Here is a 12,953-nt window from a genome sequence, read left to right as displayed (position 1 = left end):
ACACACACACACACAGCTCGCCACTGAAGCGAGCTCTGCTTCTGAAAGAACAAGAGGCTGAGCAAATAAGAGGGACCTGAGTGCTGATGAATATTGAAATATGGACTCCTCAATGGGAGCTACAGTGCAAGGTTTTTGCAATTATAATTAGCCGCAACCTCTGTCAAAAGAATTAATTATTGAGATATAAATGCTAGATGTGAAATAAATGACAAAAGCAGGAACAGATTTCAGCCGTCATTCTAACATAATTTATAACAATGTTTGCCGTTTACAGATAAGCAGCCTGAATATGTGCTTTTATCGAATAATTCTTTCTGGAGCCACAGCACAAGATATTATGTAACTGCAGATTGAGTTGAGATACAAAGCACTCGTCAGGCATATAGTATCATGTATTTGGCAGACATCTGACCGGGCGGAGTGAAGCTGGCTGAGCGGCCTTTGACTGGGCGCTCGGTGTGCGCCTGCGCAGTACAGCGGAGCGGAGGGGCGGGTCAGGTAGGCTTGCTCAGGCGAGTGCGTCTGTGCAAATGTTGTTTTGTGCCATTTCTTCAAATATTTCCACACTCATCTCCGTGCGTGTTCCCTTCTTGTCTTGCATACACGCGCGAGACGCTTGCAATTTCTTCTACTTAAGGAGCGAGCTGGGATTATTTTCAGAAACTGAAACTCTGTCTTTGCAGGTGATCACCCGGGCTTGTGGCGCTCCAATCTGTTATTAATATGCAGATATGAGGCGACACGAGCTGAGGTTTCAGACTGCAAGTCCCCCTTATAGCGAGTTAAACTCTAACTTTTCTAGAAGGTTTCTGTAGGAGTGAAGGTCACTGCAGCTCCATCTGCTGTTGGAGAACGACATGGGGCCTGCTTTGTGCCCATTTTGCTCCTCGTTTCCAAACATGTACTTTGGCATCAGATAAACAGTTTTATAGAAAAAACCTCTTGTATGATCTGATCTTCTGCAGCTCTCTGATGTTTAATAATAGGTTACGGCCTAAAGATTTAGTTTAAAAACATAAATGGACAGGAGCTAATGCACAATCTACACTGTAAAAACAAACAGTTAAATTCAGTTTTTTCAATAGAACTTGTGCAATAATTTACTTGTTTTATTACACAAAGAGCTTTACTTTGTTTTTTTTTCATTAAATCAGATCCTAAATAAAGACTCTTACTCAGTTTTGACTGTTTCCTTTCTGAACACAACTCTCTAATTTGTGTCACATTTTCTCATTGTCATATGTATATTTTATTTGAGGAAAAATGACCTAAATCTACTAAAGAAGGTGTGCCCAGCTTAAAAAATTAGACAAATTTTTACATACCATGTTAGTTCGTTCAGACATTTTTATTCTGTTCTCAAAACTCAGGTGTGCTTGGACTTCGTATTATTAGGAGCAAAAACAAAAAATGCTGTAAAACAGTAAAGCTCACTGTAGTTCATTCAAAAAAGAACATTATGGATGTGACTTTAGACATGCATGAACTCTACTCATTCTGTCTTGTTAAAAGCAGAATATTTTGTGTTTCTCATCCTAAGCCAGTCGTTCACACACACTTCATAATGGAGGACTCTATTGACTTGATTCTACAAGACCACAGTGAGGTCTTTCCCACCAACAGACCCCATCCCGTCGTGTCGGCCTGCATAGGAGCTCTGCTCACAGGCCTGTACGGCGTGTGGAGCATGTTCGCTCTGCCCGGCTTCCACAAAATCCCGTGGAGCCTCAAGGTGCAGTGCATTTCTTATTTCGGTGTTGATTTATGCCTGCTGTGCCTTTTTTTTCCTCCTTTCGACAATCCCGTGCATGACTGAAATCAGAGAAATTCAACTAAAACACAACTTGACTTGCACATTAACGATGATTTGCCTTTTTTGGAGCGTAGTGCTAGCAACAATTGTGGGAAAAGAAGAAAGTGGTAAGTCTCTAATCAAAATTATTTTATTTGCTGAGGACCATCAACCGAAGAACTCTAATCTGAAGTGCATTGAGATTTATTCTGCTAAATCGTACCGTTTTGCTAAAATATCCTGCATGGATTTTCAAACTTTGGAGTTTTGTTGCCGTTTATGTTCCCAGTTACGTAATATAGATTCAAATAAAGCATGTTAAATAAAAAGTGGATTTGCACGGTGACAGATTGAAGTGAATTTACCAGCTACACACAAGAGTCTGTCTGAGTTTGTCTTTGAGATATTCTGAAACAGTTCTGCTGACGGGGAATGGGAGTTTAAGACTCAAGGTTGAAACCAAAACAGAAAACTGACTTTTTTTTGTGAGGCACCTGGGAAAGTTTGTTTTAATGAGTTTGGTATTATATTTGACTTGGTTGCAATTTGTTACTTTCTGTAAAACTTATTTTCTTTGAAATGAAAGACAAATTCAAGAAGCTTTATCATCTTACGTTTGAGCTTATATTTACGTATATAACAGCAAGGTAATGTTTACAGTAATTACTGTTCTTCCTGACTGTCCTGACTCACCACTGACTGTGTCCGCTGTGGTTCAGGTCCCGTATCTCCCCTCCAGCAGAGATCAGACACAGAATGTCATGAAGCTGCTTGGGGGGCGGAGAGGTCGCCTAGCAGATCTGGGATCAGGAGATGGAAGACTGGTGAGTGAGAAGTCCCAGTTTTAGACACAATAGAAGTATCAAGCTGTGTGATGGCACACATTGTTGGACATTAAACTCGAGCATGTTTAGGGTTTGTGTTAGGATCTTTCTGCCTGTGTTACATTTAGCTGCTTTTTATACATACTTTGCAGGTGTTTGCTGCCTCTGCTGCTGGGTTTCAGTGCACAGGGTTTGAGATCAACTCCATTTTGGTGGCGTATGCCAGGAGCAAGGCCTGCTGGAAAGGAGTCCCCCGCAGCCAGGCAACTTTTGTTAAAAAAGACTTCTGGAAGGTAAAATATGAACAAATATAATCTGCTGCCTTTTTGTTTGATCAACATCATGACTGTTGCGTTCTTTTTGGTCATAGACTGATTTGTCTCCGTACAACAATGTGACGGCTTTTCTTGCTCCAGGAGTGGTGAGCGTTCGTCTCATGAATTGTCTTTCTCCCTTGCTGCGAAATAGTTGCTGCTGTATAATTTCTGATTGGTTAACAGATGGAGCTGCTGGGAGAGAAGCTTTTGGACGAGCTTCCAGAGGAAGCGCTTGTCATCGCCTGTCGATTTCCTTTCCCTAACTGGCCCCAAAAATCTTTTGTTGGCTCAGGACTTGATCAGACATTTGCTTATGACATCAGCAGTGTGCGCTCACAACTGAGAACGACAGCAAAATAAGTCACTAATGTTTTTAGGGCTGTTATCCTTAGCTGCACTAAAGCCTTACTGCTCTTTTTTTCTATTTTTTTTTTCTTTGGTCCTGGATGAAAATGGTTTAATGATGTGATAATTTAAAGATATAATGATCCTGCTGAAAGATTTCTTTGAAAATCGTAAGACTAAGAGGGCACTTAGACTGTTTGTTAGTCTCCTGAGCCTGTGTCCTACGGCTGAATGCTCTCACCAAACATTATCTGCAGTTTGGCATTATGATGTCTACGAAAGAATTATCTGCATTATCTGACAACGCAAGGTTACAAAAAAATTACTAGGTTGAGAAATTTGTAAAGCATGATTATTTATGTAACGTGCTCACTCATACCAGTAAAATCTAAGAAATGTATTAAATTTTGTTGTAAAGGCAGACCGTTTTCCAATTAACAAAACAGAATTGTAAATACAAAATTTGTCAATGAACAGTGTCCCTGGGATTATTTTGATTTACATGCCAAGATATCCAGTTTTAAAATATTTTGCAGCCTATTTTATATTCTTTTTTTAAGTTCATTCTATTAAAACATATCAGAAAGGATGAATTTACCATCTTAATTTATTAGAAGATTTTAATTGTTTAACAGTTACCCCACTTTAGTCTTATTTTCAGTGACAGGACGGGCTGCAGGCAGGAAGGCAGTTCAGCATCTGGACTGTTTTCTTCTGTTCCCATATTGTGATGAAAAAGGCAAAGACTTCCTTTAAAAATACACCATCTGAAAGAATGAACACAATGCTTTATATTTTAGCACCAATTAATCATTCTAACAAGAACAAGTTAAGGTGTTTCAGATGATGATTTTTTAACTGTGTGCTGATGCCTGAGTTATACAACACAGTGATCACAGAGAGGATGTTTCATTTATTCTCCAGATATGATTATTGTATTAAAGTAGCAACTGACTCAAATAACAAAACTCCATAAATGAAGGAAAATAGCTGTTTTGTTTTTACAGAGATTATACAAAAAATGTGACTTATTACACAATGCTTTGTATATACAGTAGGATTGCTATCTCTGGTTAATATAAAAAGGTATTTCAGAAATGCAAATTTGCACAAATTATAGTATACTGAAACGACAACCAAAACATTGATAACTTTATTCAGATAAATTACACAAATCGAAAAAGGTTTTACATTAGCAGGCAAAATTTGTTTTATTCTTATATCACTGAGCCGATTGTCCATCCAGTATCTCAAAGATCTGTAGAGAACTTTATGATGTGATTCTAATCTCATCTTGATGGTCAGTTTAGTAAAAACTTCTTGTTTTCAGTGGGCGGAGCTAAAACAGTGGTGGAATATTAACATGTAGGCATGTTGAAGACTGGACTGTGATCAAATGTGTGCATTTTTTGGTGAAGATCATATTTTTTATGTGTCTGTTATAGCAATTTGGCGTTTCACGGCGAGAAGTCCAAGTATGAGGTCTTGTCACACTCTCTGATGAAAGCTTTTGATAACTTTGAATCCCCCATGCCTTACTGACCAAGTTTGAAGCTGATATTCCCAACCTTCTAGGATGAGTTCATTCAAATCCAACCTGTAAATCCCCCAAAATGGACAACTTCCTTTTGGCTTCAGGTCATACCTCAAAGACTCTTCCTCATGCGCCTTGGTGAGTTCTACATGTGCACCAAATTTCAAACCTAAAGTGAATGTAGGCCTTTGTTCTGCCAAACTAAGTGGCGCTGTTGAGCCAAGCTTGTTTTTGGGACCCTCAGGAGATGTAAGTTTTTGCTTACTTTTACGTTGTTTCCAAAATTTTGTGAGTTTTGAGTATGTTGCAGCCCTGTAAAATACAATTGATTTGGCACAAGAATAGTAATAATAAGAATAAACAGTATGATTTCAAGAGGCCTTTATTGTCATCAGCAGTGCTCTAGTCTAAAAATATGTAACCCATATCAGAGCTATATCCATAATTGAGCATAATATTAGGCTTGTAGTCAAACAATCAATTGTTGGTAAACTATGACAACAAAGAGGGGTAGGGTGGGTCGGCTTGTCTCTTTCAAGACCAAATAGATGGAAAAAGATTTAAAATTTGCACAATTTCACAGCAAGTGGACTAAAAAAGGTTTTCTTTGTTGTTCATTTTGTAATCAGCAACCAATCTTTAATGCAAATGTTGCTCTGACTGAATAATACAATGTAAGAAAACATTACAAAAATCAAATTGTGCTTCCTTTTCTGCAAGTTTTGTCAGTAAGCATCCCTGTGAGTTGCTCGGACATTAACCAAACAAAAGCAAAGCTGTTAGAGACAGAATGTTCACTGTCCTTGATGAAGACATGGTAAATGGAAAAAAAGTTTCACAAAAACTGCCTGTGGCCCTCAAACTGCCAGTATTTTTTTAAAAATACCTCTGCTAAACAAGAAAGCAAGCAGAGATTTTTACCTGAGCTGTAAACAGACTGCAGAAAAGGGGAATGATGTGCAGCTTCTGGTCTGTAACCTGATCAGTGCCAGAAATGTCCACCTGAGGGCGCCAAAGCTCCAAACTGGCTTTGGTGCAAAAGGTGCCTGTGCAGAATACAGATCATGTTTCTCCTTGTGATAGTGGCCAAAACCAATGAACAAGTACAGCAGACATAATGAAATTTCGCTTTCATTAAATATATATATATATATATTCAAACTTCTGTTTTCTAAATAAAATAAAGATATTACAGAAAGCAAGCGTCTCTGCAGGATGAAAATCAACATAAATCAGAGTCCAATCCTCGTCTGTCGTCAGTCTGAACACGAGAGCTGATCGATAACTGGCAGAGCTCGTGCTCTGGTTTTTCGCCGAGTGACGTCAGAGAGAGGGCGGCGGACAGGAGGAGCGGAGGAGCGGTGGGGGGGTATAAAGGCTCACGGAGCGGCTCTCCCGGCTTCATTCTGAGCGCGGGACTAAAACCGGCCTCCCCCATGGAAGTGCAGAAAGCCAGCGTCCTCCAGCAGTCCAACGGCAGCGGCATGTGCGAGGCCACGCAGCGGTCCTGCGAGCCGCGCCGGAAGAAAGCGGACGACCGCAGCGCGCCGTCAGAAATGGCCCGGATCATCACCGACCCGGCCACCGGCAAGTGCTACTGCCGCGGCAAAGTTTTGGGAAAGGTAGCGCACAGCCTTTAGTTGTTAAATCATTTAATTTGCTCCTTGGATTTACCCCGCAGCGCGAAGGGCGACAGTGTAATTCACCCTCCTTCTCGTTTCTCTCCTTCCTCCAGGGAGGCTTCGCCAAATGCTACGAGATGACGGACCTCTCCACCGGCAAAGTTTACGCCGCAAAGATCATCCCTCACGCGCGCGTCTCCAAACCCCATCAGCGGGAGAAGGTAAGCGCGTGCGCCCCAGAACAGCCTGGACCAGGTTTCCCTACAGAAATGTCTTTAATTTTACAGTGCTGAATTCTATATACATAATTTTTATTATTTCTTTTATTTTTTTGTCCAGATTGACAGAGAAATTGAGCTGCACAGAGCCCTGCACCACAAACACATTGTGCATTTTTACCACCACTTTGAGGACAAGGAGAACATCTACATCCTGCTGGAACACTGTAGTAGAAAAGTGAGTGCAGCTCATCTGACCAGACTTAGAGAACTCATGCATTGCATTTGAAGCCAACAGAGCAGCCTGTCCAGAAAGTTAGTTTTTGTCTGTTGTAATCTATTGCATGATAATAGAAACCTACAGAAGCACTTATAGTATCATAAGATGTCAGGTTTTATCTACAGTGAAAATGTATTTGTTCATGGCCTCATAAAGTGGCTCTAATAAATCTTTTTTTCCCATGTTTTGTTATTTTTTGCAGTCTTTAGCCCACATCCTAAAGGCTCGCAAAGTGCTCACTGAGCCAGAGGTGCGATATTACCTGAGACAGATTGTCTCTGGACTAAAGTACCTGCACGAACAGGAAATCCTCCACAGAGATCTGAAACTGGGTAAGGAACCCTTATTTTCGGCATTGTTTTGCAGATGCATGCGCATGAGGGGATATCGTTTCTCTGCACCATCCTGATATTTCCCCCCCTTCAGTCGGTTCCTCTGCGTCAGGGCTGCGCTGCATTTAGCCTTTGATCTCGGGTCGACTATCAGGTGCTCATCTCTCATTCGCTTTCGTCCCCACAAGGCAACTTTTTTGTGAGCGAGTCGATGGAGCTGAAGGTCGGGGACTTCGGTCTGGCTGCCAAGTTGGAGCCGGCGGGGAACAGGAGGAAGACGATATGCGGGACTCCCAACTATCTGTCCCCCGAGGTGCTCAACAAGCAGGGCCACGGCTGCGAATCAGATGTCTGGGCCCTGGGCTGCGTAATGTGAGTAGGCTAATTGGGAACATCAAAAGATATTGCGAATTACTGTTAAGTAGTATTCAGTGTTGCCTTTTGGCATCAGACTGCATGTTTTGCCTTTTATGCTTACTACTTTTTTCTACAAAAAATGAATTTTGTGAGATTAAATCAGTGCCTTCGTTCTGCTGCAGGTACACTATGCTGTTGGGTCGACCCCCGTTTGAGACCACCAACCTGAAGGAGACGTACAGGTGCATCAGAGAGGCTCGTTACTCCCTCCCGTCCTCGCTGTCACCGCAGGCGAAGCTGCTCATCGCCAACCTGCTGGCCAAGATTCCAGAAGACAGACCCGACCTGGACCACATCCTGAGACATGACTTCTTCACTCAGGTTAGGCACCACCGCCACTTCCCTACCTCCCTGTCTGTGTGTTCCACTCTTTGTCTGTAAATGTCACTGTGTAGGAGTTTAGCTCTGACCCCCCCCTCCTCCCACGCTGCCGACGCTGACCCACTTTTTCTTCTCCTCCACAGGGCTTCAGTCCAGAGCGTCTGCCGCCTAGCTGCTGCCATTCAGCGCCAGATTTCCACGTCTCCAGTCCTGCTAAAAGCTTCTTCAAGAAAGCCGCGGCCGCTTTGTTCGGTGGGAAGAGAGACAAGGTCAAATACTACGAGACTCTGAGTGAGTATAGAGCATTTATTAAACACCAGAGCAAGCCCGAGGTGACGGCTTTCATGCATCTGCCCAGAACCAGTTATTAGAGCTTCAGGTAAAACGGTCGTATTTTGTTTCCCACAGACAAGTTAACTAAGGAGGAGGAGGAGATCTACAAACTGCAGCACGAGCTGGAGAGAACAGTCATCAGCCAACAGCAGAGCAAAAAGACGTCTGAGGTGAGAAAAAAACAAAACAGAACATGGCCAGAGTGTGGGTATTACTGCAGGTGCATTAGTCACACAGCAATTAAGCTCATGTGGATTTGAGATGCCCCGCTGTGGAGAATCCAGTGAATCACTCTGGAACAAAACTTTTTTTCCTAACGAGCAGAGTTTCAGAACCAAAGCAGAAGCACTTATTTTCAACCTTTAAGCCAGCTAATTTGAATCTGTGGGTGACCACTGAGTCATAGTAGGAAGAGATGATCTAAACTCACAGCTTCTAAGCCCTGTCGTCACTCCTTCCCACCTTAGAATGGAAGTCTACTTCCGCCATCTGCCGGGAGCCCCGTTGCCTTGGCAACAGAGAGTCAGGCCCCGACGACGCAAGATACCATTCGTCTGATCGTCAGGGGGAGTCTGGGCAGCTGTAGCAGCAGCAGTGAATGTAAGTTTACCAGCTTTGTTGTACAGAAATGTGATGGTAAAGACCTGACATAACAGGTGATTTTTTTTTTCACGCTGCACAACCTAAATACTCCCTTCATTGTTGTTCCTGAAGGTCTGGAAGACAGCACAACAGGAAGTGTGGCTGAAACCGTTGCTAGTGTGTTGAGGGGCTGCCTGGAGAATATGCCCAAAGGTGAGTGAATGCTGTGTAACCTATGCAGCTGTTTATCGGCCCTTTTTAAAAGCCAAAGACGTGCGTTTTTTAAGGATTTAGCCCAGTAGAAAAACACAAACGTGCAGTACTTTAAACAGACTGCTGTTGCCTTAGTTAATTCAAACACCCTTTCAAAGAGTGCATTGAAGTTCTCTCAAGAGCTTCCCTGTGATTGTATCCTAATCCTCCCCTTTCTTCTCACCGTGCAGCAAATGACACTCCCCAGTCCCTGAACAGCTGCAACCTTCAATGGGTGACTAAATGGGTGGACTACTCCAACAAGTACGGCTTCGGCTACCAGTTGTCCGATCACACCGTGGGAGTCCTCTTCAACAATGGCACCCACATGAGCCTCCTGCCAGATAGAAAGTATGCATTATTCTGCTCTTTCACAACACCTCACTGTTAAGGTTATTAATCATTATTAGCTGAGAAGACTTGTTTGTTTACATAGGCTGACTCTGGGAAAAATCAGAAGTTTCTGTCAGGACTGTCACTGAAATGTCACAAACCGGTCTTTTGGTTTGATTTGTGCGTGTCAAATGTTGGTTATTTTCCTGATCGGTCTTGTTTGCTTGTTCTCCTTTTCAGAACCATCCATTACTATGCCGAATTGGGCCAGCGCTCCGTCTTTCCCACCTGCGAGGTTCCTGAGCACTTTGTGGGCCAAGTGACCGTGCTCAAGTATTTTTCGCACTACATGGAGGAAAACCTCATGGATGTAAGTAAAACTTCTGTGTCCCTGCCCCTTTTTTCCCTGTGTGTGTGTTTTTCTTAGCTAAATCCCTTTTCCTGTTATGGTTTTGTTTATCTTTCCACACCCTGAAGCATTAAAAACTTTCAAGTTGCAGCCTGTCTAATCTTGATGTGTTTCCAGGGCGGAGACCTCGGTACTATAACAGACGCACACTTGCCCAGGCTCTACCTGCTGCAGTGGCTCAAGTCTGACCGCGCCCTCATGATGCTCTTTAACGACGGCACTTTCCAGGTAAACACTCCTAACACCACAGGACACAGCTGTTGTTGGCCATGCTCAGTGGAGCACTGGTAAAGGGACAGTTCAAACTGTCTGAAGGGGCTTTCTGTAATATCTTACTTGTTGCAGATGGGTCTATGAACAAACTCAGTTTGGATTAATTCTGACTGGACTGTCAAGCTAACAGCTAGTCTATAAACCGTTGCCATCAGTTTTACATTACACAGTTATTTACATAGAATTATATGGTTATTTTGCCAGAGTAATTATTGGGAGTGGAGCTGTATTAGGACAACAGCAATCCACTTTGGTTTTGCCCTCACTTAGACTAGCCATTAGTGCTTCAATCGAGTCAGAATTAAACACCTTTTTTCCAAACAGCTATCTACAACAGGTTAAATATTAATTGCTCATAACCTTCCACAGACCCCCACTTCAAAATATCTAAATTATCTCTATACGGTGCAAAGTTTGGCAACATTTTCCACAACAGATGAGCAAAAAAAAAAAAAAAGTGACAATAACAAAAACAATAACAGCATCTTTCTTTTTATTTCCAAAGGTCAACTTTTACCACGATCACACCAAGATCATCCTTTGTTGCCAGAGAGATGAGTACATGCTGACGTACATCAATGAGGAACGGGTGTCCAAAACCTTCAAACTCAGCTCCCTGCTGACGTCCGGCTGCCCCGCTGACCTGCGTCAGCGCATGGTCTACTCCCTCAATATGCTCCTGCAGAGATGCAGCTAAGCCGTCAACAGAAACAGCAATTTTGAACAAAAGAAAACAACAAAGAACACTGGCGAACTACCCGCCGCATTACCGCAGTGCTGCAGAGGAACAAGGGCACACAGAACTTGTTTAAGATGGATGGACTGCAAGGCTGGACTTCGGTGAAATAAATTAACACTCCTACAGCGTTGCACCGTAATGACTCCGCATCGGTGCAGGTGAAACTCTCCGGCGGAGAGACTGAAAGAAGCTAAGAGTATGAAATGTAGCACAATGAATGTGGACAGAAAAGGGCTGATTTGTATGTCGATTGTAGGATGGTGCATGTTGGTACGAAGGAGGACCCTGGATGTTTTTCTTGCGGTTGGGTGGGGAGGGAAGCAAAAAGATGATGTTGAGGAAGTAAAGACAAATGCTGGGCTGGCTCCAGCTTTGTTATGTACAGCACATACTGGCGCTCTGAACCCAATCAGAGCTCAACTGTGAGATAATGTAAATGATGTACAGCATGTGTCACGGACATCCCAGCAGTGCAAAGAAACGACTCACTGACGGGTGCGGATGCTTACAGGGTTTGGCCGTTTATTTGTCACGAGAGCGCGCATCTGTCTGAGTGGAAAACGGTGTAATATCACACTAACTTTTAAAACTGTGATTTTTTTGTTCTCTTTATTGACAGCACGTTGAGCTGGGAGGCAGAGGTGGGATGTGAGGGAGGGAAGTGGTGCAAGATGTGAGAAATGACGTAAAGAAAAAAAAACAAACAAAACCGTGCTAGAGATCTTTTAAGGACCTCTTAAGAGCCATTATCATCTTGGTAATGTCTCAAATAACTTATTGTGTAAAAAAAAGTGCAGTATTTATTTATTTAATAAATGACACGTTTTCTAAAAAAAAGATGAAGCATTTGTTGTTTTTGAGTGCTTTTACCCATTCTTTTGTGCACAAACGCTGCTGTTATATTTTCTAATAGTCTTCTCCTAACAATGGCAGGGTACCACGAGGTTTTTTGGGATGTCTTTAAAAATCCTGCCCTTTTTTCACCTTAAATAAGCTTTTCCTGGGAGCCTGGTTGAAACTTAAACATATGTGCAGTCATCGAGGGCAAAACAAGTACTTTATTTTGAGGCCGTGACCGGAAGTGAGTGCACTCAGGAGCGGCGGATGGATGAGGAAGAGATGTTTACAGTGAGGCGGTTCAAGGCTTCTCCTATTGCTGAGCCTTCCTCTTCCGCAGTCATAAATGGAAGATCTCGGCGATGACTGTCTGCGCGACGCGGCTGACCTTGTGTCACAGACGCACACACATAGGCGCTCATTATTTCGCATACAAACAAGGGCACCGAGTGCCAGATATGTAGGCTGGCTGAGTGGGTGGTTCAGAAATGTGGAAAGAAAAGACAGAGAAGCCCAGACACACACAGACGATTACAGTGACAGCTCTGGCCAAACTGTGCCACTGATTACATCACCGCTATTCAGGGAAAAGTCACTACAATCATTCTTGAACATCCTTTCACATTCACTCGCTGTCACCATGGAAACAAGCCACCCCACTGACCAAATTCATGAGAGCTGGAACTCAATGAAGCCCGCATAAAAGAGCTGTGGCGTCGCTTCTCCTCGCTCAGCTCGTGACGAGACGAGGAATCCACAACCACTGGCCACTTGTTGGCTTTTAGCGACGAGCATCTCCTTTGTTCTCCGCACAAGTGATTGATTCAGCCACCTGTCGAAACACCTCTACACCTTCCGAAGGTTATGTAACGATGGGAGTTGGATGTTTTGAGTCATCCCTTTTAGACGCTCACTCCATATATCCGCGCTCTTCGAAGTTCAATAATGAATATCGCATGCATAAACACACCCACACAGACAGGAGCAGGACAGGAAGCATCCTACAAGAGGAAGAATCAGGAATTATTCATGACAACACCTCCACGTCTGAGTGCGTGCGCTTTGACAGTAATGGCCCCTGGAATGGATGCTTTTCATCTGACAGGAAAAGATCCTGCCGCTGATGGGAAGTTTTACCTTCTAGTTCTAATATTTGAACAGAAGTGCTGCATCTTTGTTGCATGGATGCA

The 12,953-nt window shown here is 43.0% G+C and overlaps 2 protein-coding genes across 2 annotated transcripts; both read left to right on the top strand.

Moving 5' to 3' along the window:
- Positions 1-480: 480 nt before the first annotated feature.
- On the top strand, positions 481-3,755 carry si:dkey-190g11.3 (uncharacterized protein LOC567059 homolog). Its single transcript, XM_017431288.3, has 5 exons — positions 481-1,735; positions 2,515-2,619; positions 2,772-2,912; positions 2,990-3,040; positions 3,120-3,755. The coding sequence occupies exons 1-5, from the start codon at positions 1,463-1,465 to the stop codon at positions 3,294-3,296; spliced, it is 747 nt and encodes a 248-aa protein (XP_017286777.1). The 5' UTR covers positions 481-1,462; the 3' UTR covers positions 3,297-3,755.
- Positions 3,756-6,209: 2,454 nt separating this feature from the next.
- Positions 6,210-11,765, top strand: plk2b (polo-like kinase 2b (Drosophila)). The gene is made up of 14 exons (XM_017431326.3): positions 6,210-6,437; positions 6,551-6,658; positions 6,777-6,893; positions 7,138-7,267; positions 7,456-7,639; positions 7,807-8,005; positions 8,149-8,296; positions 8,414-8,508; positions 8,806-8,938; positions 9,053-9,133; positions 9,364-9,523; positions 9,746-9,875; positions 10,032-10,142; positions 10,693-11,765. The coding sequence occupies exons 1-14, from the start codon at positions 6,252-6,254 to the stop codon at positions 10,882-10,884; spliced, it is 1,974 nt and encodes a 657-aa protein (XP_017286815.1). The 5' UTR covers positions 6,210-6,251; the 3' UTR covers positions 10,885-11,765.
- Positions 11,766-12,953: the final 1,188 nt, after the last annotated feature.

Source organism: Kryptolebias marmoratus, linkage group LG1 (assembly GCF_001649575.2).
Source record: "Kryptolebias marmoratus isolate JLee-2015 linkage group LG1, ASM164957v2, whole genome shotgun sequence".
In the NCBI taxonomy this organism is placed as follows: Eukaryota; Metazoa; Chordata; class Actinopteri; order Cyprinodontiformes; family Rivulidae; genus Kryptolebias; species Kryptolebias marmoratus.
This window is presented reverse-complemented; position numbering and strand designations above follow the sequence as displayed.